General features: G+C 46.6%; 1 protein-coding gene across 1 annotated transcript in view; it reads left to right on the top strand.

The window, feature by feature from the left end:
* The first annotated feature begins 5680 nt into the window (after window positions 1–5680).
* Window positions 5681–27398, top strand: part of PMPCB (peptidase, mitochondrial processing subunit beta) — a 60241-nt gene continuing 38523 nt past the window's right edge. The window contains exons 1-8 of the mRNA XM_075345188.1: window positions 5681–5787; window positions 8543–8683; window positions 15657–15743; window positions 16866–16995; window positions 21735–21933; window positions 22628–22707; window positions 22817–22923; window positions 23571–23714. Of these exons, the coding sequence (XP_075201303.1) occupies window positions 5728–5787; window positions 8543–8683; window positions 15657–15743; window positions 16866–16995; window positions 21735–21933; window positions 22628–22707; window positions 22817–22923; window positions 23571–23714 (948 nt within the window). The 5' untranslated portion in view covers window positions 5681–5727. The remainder of the gene's footprint in view (window positions 5788–8542; window positions 8684–15656; window positions 15744–16865; window positions 16996–21734; window positions 21934–22627; window positions 22708–22816; window positions 22924–23570; window positions 23715–27398) is intronic.

The raw sequence follows: 27398 nt of genomic DNA, 5'->3' as shown, positions 1-27398 counted from the left end.
CGTGCAAACGTATCATGCACAATCTTCATAGATTGTGCAGGGGACGCAGGCATTTACCCTACAGTGCAATACGCAGCGTAAATGAATGCAATTACGCAACATGCGCATGAGCCCTTAGTGTAGTATACACATGAGACATTCCACACTTCATTCACAGTCAGTAGGGTGTGTCTTTGAATATTGACCTTTCTTCTTTGCCTATTTAAACCCCACAATGTTGCACTGATTTCTGTATGTAATCTATTATTATTTTTTTTTAAGTTTGGTATGAATATGAAACATGTAATAAAGTTACTGATTTATAAAACTGTTACACTAGCCAACACCTTCAGTGAACACCGTAAAAAAAAAAATGAAATAAAAAAAAACAAAAACATAACGAAAACTGTCTTTTCATTATAGAGCTGACAATTTTTTTTTTTAAATAAAAACGCAATAAAACAATTCATATCATATATAAATAAAAATGGTTCAGCGGAAAACGTCATCTTTTTCGGCAATGAAGAAGCTGCCATACACCTCCAAATGCGAAAAATGTAAAAAAAACCCCAAAAACTATAGTTCTCAAAATACAGCAATGCAAAAACATTTTTTTTTCTTTAAAATGGTTTTTACTGTGTAAAAACAGAAAAACAAAAAAAACCCCAAAACAATATAAATGTGGTATCACTATATTCACACTGACCTGAAGAATAAAGCCTGTCAATTTTATGACACAGAGAACGACATAACAAAAACAAAAGTCCTACATTGCTGTTTCTTCTTGATTCTGCCTCACAAAAAGTTGAACAGAAAGCAATAAAAAATCATGTGGTCCAAAATGGTTTAAAAAAAAAAACAAACTCCAACTCAAGCCGTGACATAACTGTTGACAGAAAAATAAAAAAAAAAACTATAGCCTTCAAATTTCGATGATGCAAAAACCTTTATTTAAAAAAAAACCAAACAAACAATTTTTAGTGTCATACTAGCCAAACCTAAGAAACTTATATAAATCTGATATCGCTGTAATTACACTGACCTGAGGGTAAAAACCATCCTATCACTCATACCACTAGGTGTATGGCATAAAAAAAAAAATAGTAATAACGCCAATTTTTCAACTGCGGTTGATTTTTTTATTCTGCCTCCCAAAGACCACAATAAAGCTCGGCTCCTATTTATCCTGCGCTCTACACATGGTGCTTATAGCGGGGATTACATATAAATCTCTGAAAAATGTGATTCAAACAAAATTCCAAAGGAAGAAGTCACTGTAAGGGTGGAAACACATCTATGTGAGTAAAATCGGTCCGACTGGGCTGAAAAAAACTCGGCTGATTTTAGTTCACGTTAGGTGCGAGTGCAACGCAAGTGCGATGCTATTTCTGAATAAATTAATGATTTTACTAGCGTGTGTAATGCGTATTTTTTACTATGTCATCTGCCATTCAGCGCTGCTACATGGCCGCTGACAGCAGACACAGACAGCCATGTAGCAGAGCTGAATGGCAGATGACAGCAGACACAGACAGAGCCGCACAATCAGAATGAACTCGGGTGAACTTCACCCGACTTCATTGTCATGCTGCGGCTCTGTCTGTGCCGCATCCTGATTAGCGGTCACCCGTGAAGGGCTCACCGGTGACCGCTAATCCCCTGAGTGACTGAAGTTAGTAGCCCTCTCTCATATTCACCGATCCCCGGCGCTGCACGGTGTTCACACTGCTGCGGCGGCTTTTACTATTTTGAAAAAGCCAGCCGCTCATTAAACAATCTCCTATTCCCTGCAGTCCCCGCCCACAGGCGCCTATGATTGGTTACAGTGAGACACGCCTCCATGCTGAGTGACAGGTGTCTCACTGCAACCAATCACAGCAGCCGGTGGGCGGGTCTATACTGTGCAGTGAAGTAAATAAATAAATAATTTAAAAAAATGGCGTGCGGTCCCCCCCCCCATTTTAATACCAGCCAGATAAAGCCATACGGCTGAAGGCTGGTATTCTCAGGATGGGGAGCTCCACGTTATGGGGAGCCCCCCAGCCTAACAATATCAGTCAGCAGCCGCCCAGAATTGCCGCATACATTAGATGCGACAGTTCTGGGACTGTACTCGGCTCTTCCCGATTTGCCCTGGTGCGTTGGCAAATCGGGGTAATAAGGAGTTAATGGCAGCCCATAGCTGCCACTAAATCCTAGATTAATCATGTCAGGCGTCTATGAGACACCCTCCATGATTAATCTGTAAGTTACAGTAAATAAACACACACACATGAAAAAATCCTTTATTAGAAATAAAAAACACAAACAAATTCCCTCATTACCAATTTAATAAGCCCCAAAAAGCCCTCCATATCCGGCGTAATCCACGGACCTCCAGCGTCGCTTCCAGCATGAAGGTGACAGGAGCTGCAGAAGACACCACCGCTCCGGTCACCTCCACACAGCAACTGAGGTGAGTAGCGCGATCGGCTGAGCAGTCACTGAGGTTACCCGCTGTCACTGGATCCAGCGGTGGCCGCAATTAACCTCAGTGACAGCTCAGCTGATCGCGCTACTCACCTCAGTTGCTGTGTGTAGGTGACCGGAGCGGTGGTGTCTTCTGCAGCTCCTGTCACCTGCATGCAGCAGAGCTGGATGCGACGCTGGAGGTCCGTGGATTATGCCGGATATGGAGGGCTTTTTGGGGCTTATTAAATTGGTAATGAGGGAATGTGTTTGTGTTTTTTATTTCTAATAAAAGGATTTTTTCATGTGTGTGTGTGTTTATTTACTGTAACTTACAGATTAATCATGGAGGGTGTCTCATAGACGCCTGACATGATTAATCTAGGATTTAGTGGCAGCTATGGGCTGCCATTAACTCCTTATTACCCCGATTTGCCAACGCACCAGGGCAAATCGGGAAGAGCCGGGTACAGTCCCAGAACTGTCGCATATAATGTATGCGGCAATTCTGGGCGGCTGCTGGCTGATATTGTTAGGCTGGGGGGCTCCCCATAACGTGGAGCTCCCCATCCTGAGAATACCAGCCTTCAGCCGTATGGCTTTATCTGGCTGGTATTAAAATTGGGGGGGACCGCACGCCATTTTTTAAAATTATTTATTTATTTATTTCACTGCACAGTATAGACACGCCCACCGGCTGCTATGATTGGGTGCAGTGAGACACCTGTCACTCAGCGTGGGGGCGTGTCTCACTGCAACCAATCATAGGCGCCTGTGGGCGGGGAAAGCAGGGAATAGGAGATTGTTTAATGAGCGGCCGGCTTTTTCAAAACAGTAAAAGCCGCCGCAGCAGTGTGAATGCCGTGCAGCGCCGCGCCGGGGATCGGGGAACGGTGAGTATGAGAGAGGAGGGGAAAATGACCGACAGACTGTGAGAGAGGGACAGAGATAGTGACGGACCGACAGAGAGAGAATAGAGACCGAGAGGGAGAGACCGACTGACAGAGAATAGTGATTGACAGACATTGTGAGACATCGCTCGTTTCCAGTGTTTTAGGAAACCTGCGAGAAATGTATTTAGAAAATCGGATGTCACTAGGATGGTGTGAGTGCCGTCCCGTGACATCCGATTTTTTTACACGCTTCCATAGACTTGCATTGGAGAGACTCGCAGTAGAAACTCGCAAAAAAGCAGCATGCTGCGATTTTTTTCTCAGTCCGATTTGGACTGAGAAAAAAAAAAAAATCGCAGATGAGAGCTGAATCATTGACTAACATGTGTCCGATTCCAATGCGAGATTTTCTCGCATTGCTCTACTGCGAGAAACTCGCAAGTGAGAAGCAGCCCTTATGAGGCAGATGATGTCACTTTGAGACCATCATTTAGGAGTTCACAAAAGTTCAGCCAACAACAGTTTTGTACAACTTTGGAAAGGCGGACACCGCTGAACAGAGGCCAAATGGAGTCCAGAGTAACATTACTGCATCATAAGGCTGCTTTCACACGTTTTTTTTTTTTAACATGCGTCATGAACGTTTTTTTGCTGTAAAAGCGGATCCTGTTTTTACAAAGAAAAACGCATGCAAACGCATGTTATTTTGCAGGATACTGTCACTTGAAGTTTATGGGCGGGCATTGGAGTCATGTGATCGGGAGTGAGGGGACCTGAACGTGACAGACTGGGAGCCGGCATCTGACAGCTGCGGAGGCTCGTAACCAAGGTAAACATCGGGTAACTTGCTTGGATACCCGATATTTACCTTGGTTACGAGCGTCTGCAGCTGCTAGGAGCCAGGCTCCCTGCACATGTAACCAAGGTAAACATCGGGTATCCAAGCAAGTTACCCGATGTTTACCTTGGTTACGAGCCTCCGCAGCTCTCAGGCAGGGGAGGGGGAGAGAGAGAGAGGGAGGGAGGAGGAAGGAGGGAGGGGGAGAGAGAGACTGATCACACAAGGCTGGTTTCTGGGCATTCTCAGTAGAGCAAGCAGGATCCTATCTATCAGCATGCCAGCGTTCACATGCGTTTGCCTGCAGTATAGTCAGGATCCAGCAATTTGCAGTATTTGGACGCAGTTCAAAAACGCTACAAGTAGCATTTTTGAAAAAAGTTAGAAAACTGCAAGTCGCTGGATCCTCACTATAACGCACGCAAACGCAGGTGAACGCATGTTGACGCAAGTCCATTGCAAATGCATTGAAATGAAAACGCATTTGCACTGGATCCGTTTTTGCGTTAAAAAAACGTTCAGGACGCATGTGAAAAAAACATAGTGTGAAAGCAGCCTTAGTGAATCGATCAGTCGGGGGTTTCACCTGAATCACATATTTTGGAGATGTAGATGGAAAGTGCTCAGCATAGAACACAGGATAAATGTGAAATGATCCAAAATGTTATTTTCTCCAAATTAGAACCAAATAACATACAACTCAACCCACAAAACCTCAAGTGTCTGCACACAGGTTCGTCATCTGTTAACAGAACTATAGGGGGCTTCCACATTACTGGTAGTACAAAGGCTCTGGACAAGCGCTATGGGTCAGTCGGTGCTTCTTCCATTCTGAGCCCTGCTGTGCACCCAAACCGTAGATTTCCACCACATATGAGGTATCTGCATACTCAGGAGAAATTGCACAACAAATTGGATGGTGCATTTTTTCCTGATACCCTTGTGAAAATGCAAAATTTAGGGATAAAGCAACATTTTTGCTGGAAAAAAAAAAGTAAAATTTTCATTGTATTACTTCCACATTGCTTTAGTTCCTGTAAAGCACCTAAAGGGTTAATAAACTTCTTGAATGTAGTTTTGAGTACTTTGAGGGGTGCAGGTTTTAGAATGGTGTCACTTTTGGGTATTTTCTGTCAGATAGGCCCCTCTCAGTCACTTCAAATGTGATGTGGTCTCTAAAAAAATTATTTTGTAAATTTTTTTGGAAAAATGAGAAATTGTTTCCCATATAAAGTAAAGACAGTGCCATACTGGCACAAGCATGGTGATTTCAACCCATCCCTTACCAACGCTTTGCTCACCAGTACCTGGCCGAGCGAGTAGCCAGTGCTGCTTTATATAACTAGTCACAAAGCTATATAGCATCACACGTGACCCCGGAGTGACTGGCGTTAGATAAGCTGCAAATTCAGACATTTCTACAGCACCGGGCCGCCATCCATTGTGCACACGTCACTGGTGACCACTGTACACCCACACATAGACGATCACTGGAGTGGGGGCAGATTTGTGCTGAGTCCCCGTGACTGGCAAGTTTCAGGGCGGAAGTTACGTCACGTGTCATCAAACATGGCGGCGTCCATGCTGAGGCTCGGGAGATCCGTTGGGCTGATCACAAACAGGGCACAGGTAAAAGGACGGTGATGTCGGGTGACAGTGGATGTGGGCACGGGGGGACTGGCAGGGTCACGTGTCGGGTGACAGTGGATGGGGGCACGGGGGGACTGGCAGGGTCACGTGTCGGGTGACAGTGGATGGGGGCACGGGGGCACTGGCAGGGTCACGTGTCGGGTGACAGTGGATGGGGGCACGGGGGGACTGGCAGGGTCACATGTCGGGTGACAGTGGATGGGGGCACGGGGGGACTGGCAGGGTCACGTGTCGGGTGACAGTGGATGGGGGCACGGGGGCACTGGCAGGGTCACGTGTCGGGTGACAGTGGATAGGGGCACGGGGGGACTGGCAGGGTCACATGTCGGGTGACAGTGGATGGGGGCACGGGGGGACTGGCAGGGTCACGTGTCGGGTGACAGTGGATGGGGGCACGGGGGGACTGGCAGGGTCACGTGTCGGGTGACAGTGGATGGGGGCACGGGGGGACTGGCAGGGTCACGTGTCGGGTGACAGTGGATGTGTGCCCGGGGGGGGACTGGCAGGGTCATGTGTCGGGTGACAGTGGATGTGGGCACGGGGGGACTGGCAGGGTCACGTCTCGGGTGACAGTGGATGTGGGAACGGGGGGACTGGCAGGGTCACGTGTCGGGTGACAGTGGATGGGGGCACGGGGGGACTGGCAGGGTCACGTGTCGGGTGACAGTGGATGGGGGCACGGGGGGACTGGCAGGGTCACGTGTCGGGTGACAGTGGATGTGTGCCCGGGGGGCTGGCAGGGTCACGTGTCGGGTGACAGTGGATGTGTGCCCGGGGGGCTGGCAGGGTCACGTGTCGGGTGACAGTGGATGTGGGCACGGGGGGACTGGTAGGGTCACGTCTCGGGTGACAGTGGATGGGGGCACGGGGGCACTGGCAGGGTCACGTGTCGGGTGACAGTGGATGTGGGCACGGGGGGACTGGCAGGGTCACGTCTCGGGTGACAGTGGATGTGGGCACGGGGGCACTGGCAGGGTCATGTGTCGGGTGACAGTGGATGTGGGCACGGGGGCACTGGCAGGGTCACGTCTCGGGTGACAGTGAATGGGGGCACGGGGGGACTGGCAGGTTCACGTGTCGGGTGACAGTGGATGTGGGCACGGGGGGACTGGCAGGGTCACGTGTCGGGTGACAGTGGATGTGTGCCCGGGGGGCTGGCAGGGTCACGTGTCGGGTGACAGTGGATGTGGGCACGGGGGGACTGGTAGGATCACGTCTCGGGTGACAGTGGATGGGGGCACGGGGGGACTGGCAGGGTCATGTGTCGGGTGACAGTGGATGTGGGCACGGGGGGACTGGTAGGATCACGTCTCGGGTGACAGTGGATGTGTGCCCGGGGGGCTGGCAGGGTCACGTGTCGGGTGACAGTGGATGTGGGCACGGGGGGACTGGTAGGATCACGTCTCGGGTGACAGTGGATGGGGGCACGGGGGCACTGGCAGGGTCATGTGTCGGGTGACAGTGGATGTGGGCACGGGGGGACTGGCAGGGTCACGTCTCGTGTGACAGTGGATGTGGGCACGGGGGCACTGGCAGGGTCATGTGTCGGGTGACAGTGGATGGGGGCACGGGGGGACTGGTAGGGTCACGTCTTGGGTGACAGTGGATGGGGGCACGGGGGGACTGGCAGGGTCACGTGTCGGGTGACAGTGGATGTGGGCACGGGGGGACTGGCAGGGTCACGTCTCGGGTGACAGTGGATGTGGGCACGGGGGGACTGGCAGGGTCATGTGTCGGGTGACAGTGGATGGGGGCACGGGGGGACTGGTAGGGTCACGTCTTGGGTGACAGTGGATGGGGGCACGGGGGGACTGGCAGGGTCACGTGTCGGGTGACAGTGGATGTGGGCACGGGGGGACTGGCAGGGTCACGTCTCGGGTGACAGTGGATGTGGGCACGGGGGGACTGGCAGGGTCACGTGTCAGGTGTACGGAGATGATCAGAAGGGCTTCTCCTGCGCCTGAGTCTGACCCAGACCCTGATCGCTCAGTTATGGCGGAGCCCTGTGCCAGGAGGGTTATTTCTGCTAGAAACCTGCACACTGGTGTCACTGATCTGTTGTTCGCTGTCACTATGCGAGTTACACACAGTAAGGGGTTGGAAGTGGCTTCAATTTCAAAGTACTTAAAAAATACTCTGTTATTAGAATCCTCCATTTTTACTAACAGACAGATTAATTGTACAATGTAGAGCTGATTGCCTGGGTTAGCGTCTATCCTGCTTCCTCAGAGTGGCCGGTTACCTAGGGACAGATCATGCAGCACTTACCAGCCCTACACATTACAGCCTGCCTGCACGGCTCTGAAGCAGGCAGGACTGATGGGCCACACACCTCAATCCCAAAGCTGCGCCTAATACCCTGGGAGAGAGAGTGGTTTGGATCAGCAGTGCCACTTGTCTCATCTGGCAATCTTCAGGAGCGCACTGCCCCCATCAAAGCAGGAGCTGCGACCTCCTGAAGATACAATATAAAGGACCCCTTTTAAATGCGTCTTTTATCTGATAATCATGGGGCTGTCCGCGGTCTGTCATGCGTCCTCTTTAGAATGGAAGAAATAGTTCTGTATGATCTGATTTCCATTCTATTCTAAGAATAGACACATAATGGGACTTAGCTGGACCTCCTAAATAACCCGTGGCCCCTTGTTTCTGTTTGCATCAGTTATACATTGGATCAAGTATTGCTATTAGTACAGAGGTATAATTTCCCAATATATATATTTTGTATGTGCAGAAAATCCAGCTTGGTATAAAGAAATGGCAATCTACGCAGGCAGCGACACAAGCCATACTGAATGTACCCGAGACCAAAGTAACCGCATTAGAGAATGGGCTTCGCGTTGCGTCTGAAGACTGTGGGATTTCCACCTGTACGGTGAGTCTGCCGTGTGCCTGAGGGGGCATGAGATCAGGTCATTACACCCAGGTTTATTTTACAGTCCGACACTACCACATGCCGCAATGGTTATCTGTTTAGCAGTTTGGGCAATAACTGTAATTCAGGACTTTCTTTTTCTTCTCTTACGTTGTTGTTTCTATAATACCCCAGTACTGTTGATATCACATACCAATAAGTGTTCCAGCCCATTTTTTCGATGTAACTGCATTGTAGCTATATATTCACATCATGGCCATTAACAGAAAAAAACTAGTCTAAAAACAAATGAGCAAATAGCCTGTAATAAATGAATCAATAGTAAATGACATACAGTACTTAGATGACAATGTCAGCTGCTTGTACTCTGCACATATAGGGGCATAGCCACCTCTTTTTGGGCTGTGCATTTTGTCTATATAGCTTTCCCCAGGCAGGTGTTTCACAGTCAGGTCTGGGTCCTGCTCTGCCTCCGTCTATTCTGAGACCGGCTGACATATAGTGAGGTGAGATACTAGAGATAGCTCTATCCTGATTGTGTACACCCTGTCCTATATATCCATGTCTCTATATAGCTTTCCCCAGGCAGGTGTTTCACAGTCAGGTCTGGGTCCTGCTCTGCCCCCGTCTATTCTGAGACCGGCTGACATATAGTGAGGTGAGATACTAGAGATAGCTCCATACTGATTGTGTACACCCTGTCCTATATAGCTATGTCTCTATATATCTTTCCCCAGGCAGGTGTTTCACAGTCAGGTCTGGGTCCTGCTCTGCCTCCGTCTATTCTGAGACCGGCTGACATATAGTGAGGTGAGATACTAGAGATAGCTCTATCCTGATTGTGTACACCCTGTCCTATATAGCTATGTCTCTATATATCTTTCCCCAGGCAGGTGTTTCACAGTCAGGTCTGGGTCCTGCTCTGCCCCCGTCTATTCTGAGACCGGCTGACTTGTAGTGAGGTGAGATATTAGAGATGGCTCCATCCTGATTGTGTACACCCTGTCCTATATATCCATGTCTCTATATAGCTATCCCCAGGCAGGTGTTTCACTGTCAGGTCTGGGTCCTGCTCTGCCCCCGTCTATTCTGACCCCGGCTGACATATAGTGAGGTGAGATACTAGAGATAGCTCCATACTGATTGTGTACACCCTGTCCTATATATCCATGTCTCTATATAGCTTTCCCCAGGCAGGTGTTTCACAGTCAGGTCTGGGTCCTGCTCTGCCTCCGTCTATTCTGAGACCGGCTGACATATAGTGAGGTGAGACACTAGAGATAGCTCCATCCTGATTGTGTACACCCTGTCCTATATAGCTATGTCTCTATATATCTTTCCCCAGGCAGGTGTTTCACAGTCAGGTCTGGGTCCTGCTCTGCCCCCGTCTATTCTGAGACCGGCTGACTTGTAGTGAGGTGAGATATTAGAGATGGCTCCATCCTGATTGTGTACACCCTGTCCTATATATCCATGTCTCTATATAGCTATCCCCAGGCAGGTGTTTCACTGTCAGGTCTGGGTCCTGCTCTGCCCCCGTCTATTCTGACCCCGGCTGACATATAGTGAGGTGAGATACTAGAGATAGCTCCATACTGATTGTGTACACCCTGTCCTATATATCCATGTCTCTACATAGCTTTCCCCAGGCAGGTGTTTCACAGTCAGGTCTGGGTCCTGCTCTGCCCCCGTCTATTCTGACCCCGGCATACATGTAGTGAGGTGAGACACTAGAGATAGCTCCATCCTGATTAGGTACACCCTGTCCCGGTGGGATGGCTTGTGGTTTTACACTCTTTTGATCAAAATAAGGTCAACTAAAGGCCACTTTACATGCAGAGATAAATCTTTGGCAGATCTGTGGTTGCAGTGAAATCATGGACATATTGTTCCATTTGTACACAGCCACAAACCTGGCACTGATTGTCCACAATTTCACTGCAACCACAGATCTGCCGCAGATTTATCACTGTGTGTAAAGTGGCCTTAAGTACCCTATGTTAAGCCTGCTTTACACGTTGCAATTTCGCATACGATATCGTATGCAATTTGCAACGCCCCCATCAAATGTGCGGCACGTTCAATTTGTTGAACGTGCCGCACATACGATTAACCCCCGTCACACGCACTTACCTTCCATATGACCTCGATGTGGGTGGCGAACGTTCACTTCCTGGAGTGGGAGGGACGTTCGGCGTCACGCGGCAGCCGGCCAATAGATGCGGAGGGGCGGAGCTGAGCGGGACTTAAACATCCCACCGACCTCCTTCCTTCTGCATTACCGGCCGGGACCCGCAGGACGCAGGTAAGATCCGTTCATCGTTTCCGGGGTGTCACACACTGCGATGTGTGCTACCCCGGGTACGATGAACAATCTGACGTTCAATCCATGAAGAATGAACGACGTGCGTGCGATGAACGTTTTAGGCCCTGTGCGCACTGGAAAATGGAATTTTCTCAAGAAAATTCCGCAGGTACTCAAAGATTACCGCACCCGCGGTAAAAAACCGCGGCAAACCGCACCCGAAAACCGCATGCGGTTTGCTGCGGTTTTACCGCGGTATTGTTCGCGGTATTGCCACGGTTTTGCCGCGTGCGGGTTGGTATGTGCTTTATTGCATTCAATGCAATAAAGCACATTGAAGAAAAAGAAGAAAAAAAATAAGTCATTTCATTCTGAGATAGAGAAATAGACAGAAGAATAGATAGACAGAGGGATAGATAGAGTCCCTGTGAGCACACGCTGCATTTCTCACGGTCGGTAGTGAGTTCACATTACCGGCCGTGGGAAATGCCCTGTGGTTACCTCTGCTGTCTCGCTGCGAGGCTGCATTCAGCACTGTGACAGTCGCGGCTGGATGTAAGCATCGCAGGACGCCAGAGCTGTGGATTACGTCGGAGCTTTGTTTCGGGAGGGGTTAATAAAAGGGTGAACGAGGCTTATTTGTGTTTTATTTAAAATAAAGGATTTTCTGTGTGTGTGTTTTTTCACTTTACTTACGGGTTGATCATGTCAGCTGTCACATAGACGCTGCCATGATCAAGCCTGGAGTTAATGGCGGTGATTTGCCGCCATTAACTCCTTATTACCTGGATCGCCACTGCATTACGGTGACAAGAAGAGCCGGGGACACTCCGGTACTGCCGCATAATGCATGCGACAGTCCGGGGGCAGCTGCGGCTGATATTCTCGGCTGCGGGAGGGGGAGTGAGGCAGGGGACATTAACCCTGCCCCTCTCCCTCCCCAGCCTGAGAATACCGAGCCGCCGCTGTGTGCTTACCTCGGATGGAAGGTAAAAATACAGCGGAGCCCATGTGTTTTTTTGTCTATATTTCCGTTTGCTTTCTATGTGTGTTCTATATGTGTGTGTGTGTCTGTGTTCTATGTCTGTGTGTGATCTGTGATGTGTGTTTACTCTGCTCCGCTTCCTCTTCCTGTCATAATGACATCACTTCCCTGCAAACCGCAGGCAGCGATGTACATTACCGCAGGTAAACCGCAAAATACTGCAGGGATTATCGCAGGAAAACGCAGTGAAACGCACAGAATTTGCTTCCTGCGTTATTCCCTGCGGGATTTCACGATTAACATTGGAGTCAATGGAGTGAAATCCCGCAGCGACGTGCGGAAAAGAAGTGACATGCAATTGTTTTTGCTGCGGGAATCCCACAGCAAAACATGCAGCTGTCAAAATCCGCATAGTGCGCACAGGATTTTCTTTTCCCCATAGGATTTGCTGACGATTCACTGCAGAGATGTTCTGAACATTTTCTGCAGCGAAACATGCAGCAAATCCGAAGAAAATCCACGGCAAAATCTGGTAAGTGCGCACATAGCCTTAACGTTCAATCGCACGTAGCTGTTACACACTGCAATGTACCTTACGATGCCGGATGTGCGTCACTTATGATGTGACCCCGCCGACACATCGTAAGATATATTGTAGTGTGTAAAGCGGGCTTTAGTTACATGTACAACTACTATTTACTTATTTACTTACTGAAGGGTATCTGCTCATTTGTTTTTAGCTTAGCGTTTTTCTCGTGCTTTTGATGTGCCATAAACATCTCAGATGGGATTATCCCTTATTACATATGTCCGCCAGTTTATGCTCCTAAGCTAAGGCAGTGAAAGGGAATGTTGGCCCAAGTCTATTTCCAACAAAAGGAGTGTCAGGGTACAAGATTGACCACTGATAGGGAGAACAAGGAACCTGGGACCTCCTGATTAAGGCTTTTAGTAAGGTTCACAGAGGTTTGATCCTCACCAATTTACCATTTGTCATCTGTCTAGCAAGTGATAAATACTACAAGCTGAAAATGTGAAAATTGAATTAATAAATGGATGGGTGATCCAGGAGTGTCCATAGCTCAAAGACGTCCAGTTCTAAGCTTTTTTTTTTTTTTTCATCTTCATAATGCTAATGATCTGATTGCACAGGAGGATGCAAGCTGCACCATTAGACAGATCTCGGGGAGCTCGCTAAGCCTTTACATCTTATACATTGAGATGTGTTATTCATGGTACTAGAAAAGCTTTCAAGATTGAGTATGCACCATCACATAGATCCTATAGCCCAGTTCTGATTGTGATCCATCCATTTGATTTGGTGTTTGTCATTTTGGTGTAAAAGCGATCTAATCTGCAGGGATAGTGATAGTATAAAATATGTATTCTGGCTGTTAGCAGTTTCACAGATTACAGCTTTAGGACCACGCTGGTTAGTTAATTGGGGATGATTTTTGGAGCCTGGGTGATCCGGATCTTGTGTGGGTAATTTTATTTATTTAAAGCGATTAAGCACCTAAATATTGATGAGCCATCCTCAGTATAAGTAATCAGTGTGGGATCAGTAGAGGTCTGACACCCCCACTAATCAGCTATGTACAGAGTGTAGCCCCCCTGCTCCTTACCAGTAGTGCCTGTCTCAGGCACTGCAGATAATCTCCTATTCACTTCAATATCAGCTGATGTGCCGTACCCAAGAATAGCCAGGTGATGGTATAAAGTACCATCTTGTTCAACTCTGTACATTCTATACACCCGGCCACCGTGGGTGCTGTGAACAGTTGATTGGTGGAAATTCAAGGTGGTCAGACCCCTAACAATCTGATGGTGATGGACCTATCTCAAAGATAGTTCATCAGTATGTAAATCCTGAACCATCTTGGGCCTTTTGGTGTTTTATAACTATAAATAAAAGGGCTGTCCAAACATGCTTTCCCTAAGGGCTCATTCACACACCTGTATTTCAGCGTGGTATCTATTATTCTCTTAGATATGCTATGTGCCTTTTAATGTGTTTATTTTCTTGTAGATTGTCGGTCTGCAAAAAAATTGTAGCAATGCCCTAGTTTATTCAGACTGGCAGATGCCGTCCGTGTATGCAGAATGTTTCAAACATGGACCTGTGATTTCAGCCTTATGGCCCTGTCACACACAGAGATAAATCTGCGGCAGATCTGTGGTTGCAGTGAAATTGTGGACAATCAGTGCCAGGTTTGTGGCTGTGTACAAATGGAACAATATGTCCAAGATTTCACTGCAACCACAGATCTGCCAAAGATTTATCTCTGTGTTTGACAGGTCCTTTAATCCCTGAACTGTCCTAATGGACTAATTCTCTAATCTGTGAAATATATCAAACAAATAATTAAAGAAATCTAGTAATCTTGGTGTAAAGGCCTGTTACTATGATCAGATTGGGCAAGGCTATCAGTATACATAGGAAAACAGACCATGAATCATCAGATCCATCATGTATATTAACAGGTTAACATATTAACCAGGGTCCCACAAATACAATATAATCCTATAAATGACCACTAGTACTTAATAATGTAGTCTAATAAAGTCAATAGACAAGATTTATACAAAAACAGTATAAATTTATTGTTTATAAATAATTAGGAGGCACACAGTGCATGAAGTGAATTTTAAAACCATGCATACATATGACAGGACAGTGCGTTAGATCTATTTTTGTAATGGCGCTGGTAACAAAAAGTGGTAGAGGCTAGTAATATATGTTGTTAATCAAATATACAATCAATATAAATGGTTGTTAATGCAGGACCAATACATCAGTATTGGATAGTTACTTGCCCGGGAGTATATCCCAAATTTTTAAAATATATAATACTGGCGTATAGTGTAGAAAAAACGTCCTAAAAGGCACAGTACACAGATCTTCAAATACAATTGATCACTGAACATAGGGTAATTATTCCCAACATATGAATAATGTGCACATATGGATCATCTAGTCAAAAGATTACATCACAAAGACCATCATTTTATAGACTCATATGGCACAAAAGACAATAATATGTCATATGAGTCTATAAAATGATGGTCTTTGTGATGTAATCTTTTGACTAGATGATCCATATGTGCACATTATTCATATGTTGGGAATAATTACCCTATGTTCAGTGATCAATTGTATTTGAAGATCTGTGTACTGTGCCTTTTAGGACGTTTTTTCTACACTATACGCCAGTATTATATATTTTAAAAATTTGGGATATACTCCCGGGCAAGTAACTATCTAATACTGATGTATTGGTCCTGCATTAACGACCATTTATATTGATTGTATATTTGATTAACAACATATATTACTAGCCTCTACCACTTTTTGTTACCAGCGCCATTACAAAAATAGATCTAACGCACTGTCCTGTCATATGTATGCATGGTTTTAAAATTCACTTCATGCACTGTGTGCCTCCTAATTATTTATAAACAATAAATTTATACTGTTTTTGCATAAATCTTGTCTATTGACTTTATTAGACTACATTATTAAGTACTAGTGGTCATTTATAGGATTACAGTATACATAGGATATGCAGGCTGGCCCTGGTGGGAGCTTTCAGCTATTTAGTAGCAGAAAGAACTTGAAGACTTTAAAACGCTTCCAATAGAGAATTGGATTATTGATCTATAATTGTGTGTCATTTCATTAGGTCGGCCTGTGGATTGATGCCGGAAGCAGATACGAAAACCAAATGAACAATGGCACTGCCCATTTCCTGGAGCACATGGCATTTAAGGTGAGCTCTGTAATATCTTACAACCTGCAATGGACCAGATAGTAAAGCAATAGAATTTTGGCCTGTAAGACTCCATTTTTGTATGAACTGATTCTAATGAATAGTTAAAAAAGGGCTTTCCTGCTGCTTTAGGCTATGTGCGCACGCTGCGCATTTACTGCGGATTTTGCCGCAGATTTATTGCGGATTTACTGCAGACAATGTGTTTTTTTTTATACCCGCGGATTTACCCGCGGATTTTCCGCTGCGGAATTATTGAGCATGTCACTTCTTTTCTGCAAGTACCTGCGGTTTTTGCCATAGATAATGGTAAAAATCCGCAGGGACCAACCTGCGGAAAAACCGTGTCAAATCCGCACCAATCTGCGGTAAAACCGCATGCGGATTTCGTTGCAGTTTTTTTTTATTTTATCGCGGGTGCGGGATTCTTTAAGAGGGTCCGGATTTTCTTTAAGAAAAAGTCACTTTCTAGTGCGCACATAGCCTTAGAAGCTAATGTCAATACATGCGTTTTTGCAGCGGTTTTGCACTTTCTCATTTGCTATCAATGGTGAACAATAGGTGTGAAAACGCTGAAGGAATTGACATGCTGGTTCCTTCACAAACTCCACAGTTTTCCATTTGTCAGGAAAAAAAAAAAAGCAAATGTTTGTGTGCATGACAGTTCTGAAATCTCAGCTTTTGCTGGCACCGTAAACAGCAGCTTTTAATTTGCAGAAACCTCAGCGTGTGAACATTGCCTACAATACCCCTCCCAAAATGGATTGTCTCTTCAAAAAGAATGTTTTGTGAACCTCTGTTATATCTTGAAGTATTTCCGTTTGTCCGTTTTGAGGTTAGAATCTCCTTGTAGCTTTAGCGATTGTTCTTAAAGCTATATTACCTGTATTCATTGTTTGCTGAATGCCGCTATACATGGAGCCATGATCTCCCTTAGTATAAACTCTCCCGAGATCAGCCATATAGCTCCACATTACGCCCCATTTTACAGACCTAACATGTACATCTGCGTAATGACTTCACCCATGTTACTAGTTTGTTTGCATATGGAAACTTATATCTGCATAGTAGCACATTTTTCTATAAATCTACTCTTAACTCTTTTTTTTTTTTTTGTTACAGGGAACAAAGAAACGTTCCCAACTGGATCTGGAGCTGGAAATAGAAAACATGGGCGCTCACCTGAATGCATATACATCAAGGGAACAGACTGTGTATTATGCAAAGGCTTTTTCCAAAGATCTGCCCAGAGGTACTTGATCGAACTATTAGTGTTTGTTTGGATAATTCACAAGTGCCTTCTATTGCTCCACTCCAGCGTTCTTGTTTTTCTTTTTTTATTTCCCCGCTGGAGTGGCGCTTTAAATCTAAGTCCCCAGATCCCTGTCTTATACTCACCCTCCACCAGATTCACCTTCTATCACAATTGCTCCGGTCCGTCTCTGGCTATTTGTGACCTGCCGGCAGCTTCAGTGTTTCATGGAGCACGCTGGAGGTGACAACTCAATTCATCTCTATGAGAGCCTTGTTCTGGCTCTCATAGAGATACATTGATACCTTGTCACGTAACCTCTTACCTCCAGCCAGTCAAAAGTTGCATGTGCAAGATGGCGCCGCCGGAACTGAGCGGCGCCTGAAAATCAATGAAGCCGCTGCAGGGTAAGTATACCACATGGGGCTTACATTTAAAGTGCCACTCCAGCACTGAAACCCTCCCCTCCTGCTAGAGTGGTGCTTCAAGGGGAGTATGTTAGCAGAAAATGACCTATTTTTTAAATCAGATTTTTTTTTTTTCGTTTTCATAGTGTCATAAATTTCTATAATATTTATTTTCAAACTGGCCACCAGGTCGGATCCTTGACTACTACCTCCCGTTCTTCAAATGGACATTAACAGCGCTAGAATTGCTCCAGTTTGTGTAAGAACATCATCTGAGCATGTTGTAATCCTCTATCCTGGGCAAAGGTCATTGTAAAGGGGGGAAAGGAATTATAACATCACCGTTTGTGAATGGTAGTTTCTGTGTTACCTGTCACTGTAATCCTGTCTGTGATGATAAGGAGACTGTTGAAAGATCATCTATTACTTTTAGGCATAATGGCTAGGGTGAAAACTTCAAAATATATATATATATATATTATATATTATACCATTTCTTTACAAGGTTTCCTAATATCAGGGGCTTAAAAGTAATTGGACAAATTTACTTTACCATAAAATAAAATGTTCATTGTTAACACTTTGTAGAGAATCCTTTGCAGGTATGTGTCCTTGGACGTCACCAAATGCTGGGCTTCCATTCTTTGTGAAGCTTTGCCAGGCCTTTACTGCAGCTGACTTCAGTTGTTGCTTGGTTGTGGGTCGTCTTGCCTTAAGCTTTGTCTTCATCATATGAAATGCTGCTTGATGGGGTTGGGATCGACCACTTTTTTGCCTTAAAAAGAATACCTAGATTGCTTTCTCAGTGTATTTTGGGTCAGTGCCCATTGTATTTTGAAACGCCATCCAATCAAACTTTCTGCATTTGGTTGAGTCTGAGCAGAAAGTATCGCCCTGCACACTTCAGAATTCATCCACCTGCTTCTGTCTTCAGTCACATCGTCAATACACACTAGTGACCCAGTGCCATTAGAAGCCATGCATGCCTAGCCATCACACTGCTTCCACCATGTTTTACAGAGGGTGTGGTGTGCTTTGTATCATGAGCCGTTCCAAGCCTTTATGCTTCCCATTATTCTGGTACAGGATGTTCTTTAGTTTCCTTTGTCAATACAATGCTTTTCCAGAACTGGGGGGTTCATTAGATGTTTTTGGCAAAGTCTAATCTCGCCTTTTATATTTTTAAGGCTGATTAATGGTTTGCACCTTGTGTTGACTCATCTGTATTTGCTCTAATGAAGTCTTCTTTTTATGGTAGACTTGGATAAAGAAACATCTACCGTATTTTTTGGATCATAAGATGCATTTTTCCTCCCAAAAATTTGGGAGGAAAGTGAGGGGTGTGTGTTATAATCTGCATGTAGCTTACCAGTGGGTGGTGGAGAGGAGGGGCAGCAGGAGGCAGGGGCAATGCTGAGGTGGCTGTACAGGGTCTGCAGCGGCTGTGCAGGGTCTGCGGTGGCAGCTGGGCTGGGCCTGCGGACGGTGAGGGATTCAAACAATAGTGCCTGGAGTGGGCTCATACGCATATGGAGCCCTCAGCTCAAGAGCTTGTCTGCGCATGCGCCGCCTCCGACCCATTGATCTCCCAGCAGCAATGTTAAGGAAAATGGCGGTCGGAGGTGGCGCGTGCGCAGATGTGATCTAAGCTTTTGAATGAGCCGATAGCGCTATTTGTGCACACGCCGACTCTGGGTGCCATTTTCTTTGAAGTCGGCACTGCTGACATTCAGGATGGCGGCCCCTGCCTCACCGCCCGCAGCGCAGCAGAGCCACTCAGCACCACTGTTTGCAGCTAGCATCTGGGACACCGTTGTACCGACTGCAGCACAGCCCTACTCAAGCACCCCCCCTGCCTCCTCCAAGCCCGCACCACCACTGCCACCCCCTACCGGTAAGACACCACCGGAATATAAAACGAACCCCATTTTTTTTTTTCCCCATCCTCTAAATTTTGAGTGCATCTTATAATCCGGTGCATCTTATAAACCGAAAAATATGGTACTTACTGGAGAGTGTTCTTTCCTTGGGTGGATGTTGTGAAGGGGATTTTCTTAATCATGGAAAATAATTCTGCAATCATTCACCACTGATGGATTCCATGGACATCCAGGCCTCTTCAAGTTCCCAAGCTCACCAGTGCGTTTTTTGTTGTTTTTTTTTTTATTAAATTTGGCCACTTGTAACATTTCTGCTATACCTCTGGTGAATGTCTTCTTTTTTTCAGCCTAATGATGGGTCTGTTTCTTTTCCATTGAGACCTCTTTTGACTGCATTTTGTGAGTTCACAGCAAAAGCTTCCAAATACAGATGCCAAACCAGGAATCAGCTCCAGACCTTTTACTTGCTTAATTGATGATGGATTAATGAAGTAGCCCTTCACCCCGGAGGTGTCAGTTGTTACTGATGAGATTCTTTGGAGGGAGGAGCTAGAGGCAAAGCTCCGCCCCCTCTTCTAACTACGGAGATGTCAGTTGTTACTGATGAGATTCTACCTCAGTAATGGGAAACTGTTCACTGAATACAAATTTTACCTCCAGAATTGAGACTTTTGATGATGACTGATCAATTCTGGCAGAGAAAAAAGCAAATTGTCTGAGATATGTTATAGTTACTTATTTTCACGTGCATTTATTTATAAAATAGATCTTAAAATGCCTGTTAGGCTTAAAGTGTATGTGCCAACGTTGTAAGGCACATACACTGTCTGCTCCTTCTCCACACATGAAAAAGCATGTTTTGGCAGGAAAAACGCAGCAGAAAAAATGCGCTTTTTTTATTTTTTTTTTATTTTATTGCATTTGTGTGTCTTTCATCTGTGTTTTTTTTTCCTGCTTCTTATTGTCATGGCAATGTTTTTTTTTTTTTTTTTTTTTTTTTAATCCTGTACCCCCACGATCGCCGCCAGGTCTCCATCTGATATTACAGCCGGAACACGGCGGTCCCCCGCACTACTCCCGGCAGTTTAACCCCCTAAATGCTACGATCAGTGCGTTCACAGAATTCAGGAAGCAGGGAGCGGGATCGCTTGCCCCTCCTTGGTGATCGGGTCCCTGTAATGCGATCACAGGGACCCGATCACTGCCATAGTAACCCTAGATCGTCACCATGACAACCCCGGGTTACTGAGCTACGGAGAACCTCACACACTATGCTGTATGCACGGTGTGTGAGGCAAAATTCTACGCTATAAACCCCTGTAGCAATAAAGCATTGCAGGGGATTATAGAAACGCAGAAACAATTGACATGCTGCTTATTTTTTTCAGCAACAAAATCTGCAAGGAAAAAAAGAAGCAACATGTGCACAGCAAGTCACGATTTTCATAGACTTTGCTGGGATGCTTTTTCCTTGCATTTATTGATTAAAAAAAAGCAAGGAAAAACACATAAAAAAAGTGACGAGGGTACATAGCCTAAAGTGCTAGTGTGGACCTAGTCTAACAATATTCTAAAGAAAAAGGCAATGACCAAAACCCCCCAAAAAACTTGATTAAAATATGTAGTTTAAAGATGAAGGCACTTCCCCTTTGCCTTATTACATACCGCCTTTCATCCTGGGTAACTCTTAGTGCCCTGGATAATGACTAGTCACTGGTTACAGGGCCATATCGGCTGGTTATTGGTGGGGCTGTATTTGCAGATGATATAAAATCAGATATTTGTACACAAACAAATGTATTACAGGCTACATTCACTGTTAGCCTATGTGCCCACGGGAGCTTGCATCTGCAAATTTTGCCGCAGAAAACCTGCGGATTTATCTGCATTTTCTAGATAAATCCGCAGGTTTCAGCAAGTACAGACACTCCCCATGTTATCCTATGGGACATGGGGAGTGTCTGCGTCTATGCTGCGGTATGTACGGCTGCGGAACATGCTGCGGATGACCCGCAACCGCACGTAACTGCATGTCAATTATTCCTGTGAAAATCCCAGCCCTCCACTGTGGAGATAGAGGGCGGGACTTCTGAAGGTAAGTCGCATGAATGTCCACAGGTTTACCGCAGCTATTTCGGTGGAATCCCGCAGCTGTGGATAGCAGCAGATTCCGGGGAGCTGCTGTGGGAAACCTGCGGACAAACCTGCGGATATATCCGCAGGTGCGAGCGCCCGTGGGCACATAGCCTTATTCTGCATTACATATGTGGTCATAATACAGCCTGGGTCGGTCAGGTAAGAAGCACAGGGTGCTGCGACAATGTGTGTTCTTAAAGAGCTGGACATGGACCTAACTCTTATTGAATGTTCATTATGGATCCCAGTGTAAGTTATATGAAGAGAACTTGCAGGATAACCGTTTGCTCAGATCTGTTATTTGAAACCTTCACAGCTGTGGAGATCCTCGCAGACATTATACAGAACAGCACCTTGGGAGAAGCTGAGATTGAGCGTGAAAGAGGAGTCATCCTACGGGAGATGCAAGAGGTGGAGACCAATCTGCAGGAAGTGGTATTCGACTACCTCCATGCTACTGCCTATCACAATACGGCTCTGGGCAGAACCATCCTTGGACCTACTGAGAACATCAAGTAGGTGGCTGTCATAACCTGCTCACATATGGCTAGATTTACCCACAACCTGACTACTGTTCTGCTATTTGTCTTTATCAGGATTTTGGTTGTAAAGTTAGATATAAATTGCTAGATATCCTAAATGTTCCCCCCCCTCCCCCCATAGAATATTGTTCATTATGTTCATTAATTGTATATATGCAAAGCTTTACGCACAGAGTTAATTCTACATTTATTGCACTTATTTAGTAATGACTGAATGTCAAGTCTTCACGTTTCTAGAGCAAATTGAAACAAATTTCCATCAATGGGATTTCTGGCCAAATTCAGACGTTCTTGAAACCTGTGTCCAGACTGCAGGTCTCCCGATCTGAACTCTGCCGCCTTATGTATGACTATGAGGCTGGTGAGTTAAGGTCAGGAGACCAGTGGCTATGCCTCATATATCGGCTGTGTTTCACGGATGTGTGAATTGGCCTAACTTTTGGGATTGTTTCTTTCTGTTAGTATCATTTAACAGAATTGCTCCATGCGCAGGGATACGATGAAGCACATCCTACTGGGTTATGTTTACTGCATATAGGACCCTATCAAAGCTCTTTGTGGCTTCTCTAGTTAGATTTCTGCCTCCTTAGTTTAATCACATGTACATATTTCCATTTACTACATGGTTTGTTGGTGTATACTTATTTCATCCATCTTATGATTACAGATCTATAAACAGAAATGACTTGGTGGAATATATAACGACACACTATAAAGGACCGAGGATTGTGTTGGCTGCTGCTGGTGGTAAGTGTTCTGGAGTGGCTTTAACATGACACTTATAGAAACGACACAGTCTGCATTATATTGAATCATCTTGATTTATGCATGTTTATATATCTGTTCTTGGTTTCAGGAATTTCTCATGATCAGCTACATGATTTAGCAAAGTACCATTTTGGTAACCTTCCAGCTACATATAAAGGAGAGACTCTACCTCCATGCACCTTCACCGGTAGTGAGGTAAGGGCCTCGCTATGCTTTGGAGGACATATCAATGCAGGCTTTCTTCCTTGAAAACAAAGATACAAATTAATTTAAAGGAGATATCTATTAGTTTTTAACTTTGAATAAAAACACATACTGTACAGTGTTGTTCCTCAGCACCATTGTCTGCAAAGGAAGTGAGGAGACAAGTGACTACTGATTTGATATAGCCTTGATGTGTCTGAGCTGGAAAAGTCAGTGTCCTGGACTTCTCTTCTGGCTCAGACAGACTCTCATTGGCCACTGATTTGGCTTTGGAGATTGTGACATCCTTTGTCAGAGGAAGGAGCGAGTAGATGGTGGGAACACGGACAGCAGTGATGAGAATTGGCGAAATCCACTTGTCATTTTTTTTAATAACCTTTATTTTAAGTACTTTTTTTTTTTTTTTTAAATATAATCTGACCTTACTAATATGTTGTTTTCTACTGCGGTCATGACTGCAATCAATATCCACACATATTATATAATACAATATACACACAACTGCCAGGCACAGTCCAATTACTGTAAGACGTAATGTCATGGTGCAAGTTCCTATGATGCAGAGTTAGGTGATAGAAGAATTTCTTCCCAACCACAACATTATAACACCTTTGTTGTTTATTCTTCTATTGTTACAGATTCGTGTACGAGATGATAAAATGCCACTTGCTCACATTGCTGTTTCTGTTGAAGCTGTTGGCTGGTCGCATCCAGATACAATTCCACTAATGGTTGCAAACACATTGATTGGCAACTGGGATCGGTCCTTTGGAGGCGGTGCAGTATGGCATTTGATATTTTTATCTTTTATTTTGGTAAAGGTTAAAAGGAAATCGTATTTTCATCAAACCTTACATAAAACAATAATAGGCAAATATAAAAAGTTTCTATTATGTCTTATCAGAAAAATCTGTTTCCTTCCCCCACTTATGAGCCACTTTTTACTCTCCCCATGCCTCCAGAACTCACCATGCACATTGAAAAACAAAAAAAACCTTAATTCTGTGTTGCTCACACAGGACTGACTGCGGCTCACCACGGTCTCCTATTACACAGCCCTTTATACAGAACCTACATAGATGGCCAAAGCCACCGAGCTTACTGTATTTTCTTTGTCGCTCCATTGGGAGACCCAGACAATTGGGTGTATAGCTACTGCCTCCGGAGGCCACACAAAGCATTACACTTTAAAAAGTGTAACCCCCTCCCCTCTGCCTATACACCCCCCGTGCATCACGGGCCCATCAGTTTTTTAGCTTTGTGTTGAAGGAGGCACACATGCACACAGTGCTCCACATTTTAGTCAGCAGCAGCTGCTGACTATTTCGGATGGAAGAAAAGAGGGCCCTTTACAGGGCCCCCGGCATGCTCCCTTCTCACCCCACTGAGTCGGCGGTGTTGTTAAGGTTGAGGTACCCATTGCGGGTACAGAGGCTGGAGCCCACATGCCGCTTTCCTTCCCCATCCCTTAGGGGCTCTGGGTGAAGTGGGATCCTATCCGGTCATCCAGGCACTGGGACCGGGCTCCCTCCGCAGCCCCTGGTGGTATCTGCCGGACAGGAGACTGAGTATCGTCAGGGACAAGGCCCTGCAACTACAGGTACTCTGTGTCCCCTTTGGGACGGTGCATGGAGCACCTGGGCCTCGGACGCTGCAGCGCATGCAGTGTTGGTTTTTTGTACGGGACTACCGCGCCGACCATGCCTGCTGGCCGGCCGCGGTTTCTACTTTAGTCCCCGGCTTTTGCGGCCTAGTACATTAAACGCCCGCCCACGAGCCTGCCAGTCAGGGGCAAGGGCGGGACGGTCGGGCTGACGCCGACAGTGAGGGCTGGAGCACACATAGCTGTCCTCCTCCCCCCTCACTAATCCCTATGGGGCACCAGATTCCCGCACTTTTGTAAGTCCGCCCACGGCTCCCTCCTCCCCTGTGAACGCCGACAGCCATGTTTTAACACATTCTGCCGGTGGAGGACGTCTGCTGCAGCTCTGGGAGACCCGAGGCAGGGAATCTGGTGGCCACACACCGCTGGAGCGGTTGGTAAGCCACACCGGTTACCGGTGCTGGTCCCCCTAGGGTGCTGAACTGTATATAGATACATTATATTTGTATACTTTTCCGGTTCAGCTGTATTGTTAACTTGTGGCTATATACCCTCAGTGATCACGCTCCTGGGAGACAACAGCATGTCGTTCACAAGGAGCAAGGGGGCCAAGGCACAGGGTTATTTTGCTACCTGTACCTCTTGTGCGGCTATGTTACCTGCAGGTTCCACCTACCCTCACTGTGAGCAATGCTCAGCCCCTGTGGCTCTCGCTCAGCCGGAGCCTGAGGCACTAGGGGGTCCCTCGGCCCAGGTAGAACCACCGGCCCCCCCTGTCCAGATGGCAGGGACAGAGTTTGCTGTTTTAGCTGACAAACTCTCTGAGTCGCTTTCTCATTCCATGACTCAGTCGATGGATAAATGGTCTGCTAAGTTTCTAGAGGTTTTGCAGTCCAGACCGGCCCTTACACAGGCCCCGGGCACTGCGGGATCACCCCCAGGCACCTCTCGGTCTGCGACTAAGCGTGTTCCTGGTGTGGCCTCTAGTTATTACGTGCAGGACTCCGGCACGGACCGTAGTCCCAGACCAGCTAAGCGGGCTCGCTTAGAATCTTCCCCGACTTCTTCACGCAGTTCGGGGTCTCAGCATGAGGATTCTCTAGAGGAGGAGGCGGAGGTCGCAGCTCAGGACTCTGATCCTGACGTTGCACTCAATCTGGATACACCTGAGGGGGACGCCATAGTGAATGATCTTATAGCATCCATCAACCAGGTGCTAGATCTGTCTCCCCCAACTCCGCCTACAGAGGATTCGGCTTCACAACAGGAGAAACACCAGTTTAGGTTTCCTAAACGTACACGGAGTGCTTTCTTCGATCACTCTAACTTTAGAGATGCTGTCCAGAAGCACAGGGCTTTCCCGGACAAGCGCTTTACTAAACGCCTTAATGACACACGTTACCCCTTCCCCGCTGACGTGGTTAAGGGTTGGGCTCAGTGTCCCAAGGTGGATCCTCCAGTCTCTAGACTGGCGGCTAGATCCGTAGTAGCAGTGGCTGACGGTGCATCGCTCAAGGATGCCACGGACAGGCAGATAGAGCTACTACTGAAATCCATCTATGAAGCCATAGGCGCATCTTTTGCCCCAGCCTTTGCAGCAGTGTGGGCACTCCAGGCTATCTCAGCTTGTCTGTCTGAGATTAATGCGGTCACCCGTACCGCTGCGCCACAAGTAACATCTTTGACTTCTCAGGCGTCAGTATTTGCATCCTACGCCATGAATGCTGTCCTGGACTCGGCTAGCCGTACAGGGGTTGCATCAGCCAATTCTGTGGCAGTCCGCAGGGCCATGTGGCTACGCGAATGGAAGGCAGACTCTGCTTCCAAAAAGTTCTTGACCGGTTTGCCTTTTTCTGGCGACCGACTGTTTGGCGAGCGATTGGATGAAATTATTAAGCAATCCAAGGGAAAGGACTCGTCCTTACCCCAACCCAAACCAAACCGACCTCAGCAACGGAAAGTCCAAGCGAGGTTTCGGTCCTTTCGGCCCTCAGCCAGATCCCAACCCTCCTCGTCCAACAGACCACAGAAGAGCCAGAGGAACTCTTCTGCATGGCGGTCTAAGTCACGTCCTCCAAAGACCGCTGGAGGCACCGTCTCCAAGGCGGCCTCCTCATGACTTTCGGCCGCCCCAAACCGCATCCTCGGTCGGTGGCAGGCTCTCCCGCTTTTGCGACGCCTGGTGGCCACATGTCCAAGACCGATGGGTGAGGGACATTCTGTCTCACGGTTACAGGATAGAGTTCGGCTCTCGTCCTCCGACTCGTTTTTTCAGAACATCTCCGCCCCCCGAGCGGACAGTTGCGCTTTTTCAGGCGGTGGACACTCTGAAAACAGAAGGAGTGGTGATCCCCGTTCCCCTCCAGGAACGCGGTCGCGGTTTTTACTCCAATCTGTTCGTGGTGCCAAAAAAGGACGGCTCATTCCGTCCCGTTTTGGACCTAAAATTGCTCAACAGACATGTGACAACCAGGAGGTTTCGCATGGAATCCCTCCGATCTGTCATCGCTTCGATGTCCCAAGGAGACTTCCTAGCATCAATCGACATCAAAGATGCCTATCTCCATGTGCCGATCGCTCAAGAGCATCAACGCTTCCTGCGTTTCGCCATCGGGGACGAACACCTTCAGTTTGTGGCACTGCCTTTCGGCCTGGCGACAGCCCCACGGGTCTTCACCAAGGTCATGGCATCCGTCGTAGCGATCCTTCACTCTCAGGGCCACTCGGAGATCCCTTACCTAGACGATCTCCTAGTCAAGGCACCCTCACGGGTGGCTTGTCAACACAGTCTGACCGTTGCTCTGGAGACTCTCCAGAGGTTCGGGTGGATCATCAATTTTCCAAAGTCAAAATTGTCTCCGAC

This window comes from Anomaloglossus baeobatrachus, chromosome 4 (genome assembly GCF_048569485.1).
Source record: "Anomaloglossus baeobatrachus isolate aAnoBae1 chromosome 4, aAnoBae1.hap1, whole genome shotgun sequence".
Classification (NCBI taxonomy): Eukaryota; Metazoa; Chordata; class Amphibia; order Anura; family Aromobatidae; genus Anomaloglossus; species Anomaloglossus baeobatrachus.
The sequence above is the reverse complement of the archived record's forward strand: the minus strand, read 5'-3'. Positions and strand labels throughout refer to the sequence as shown.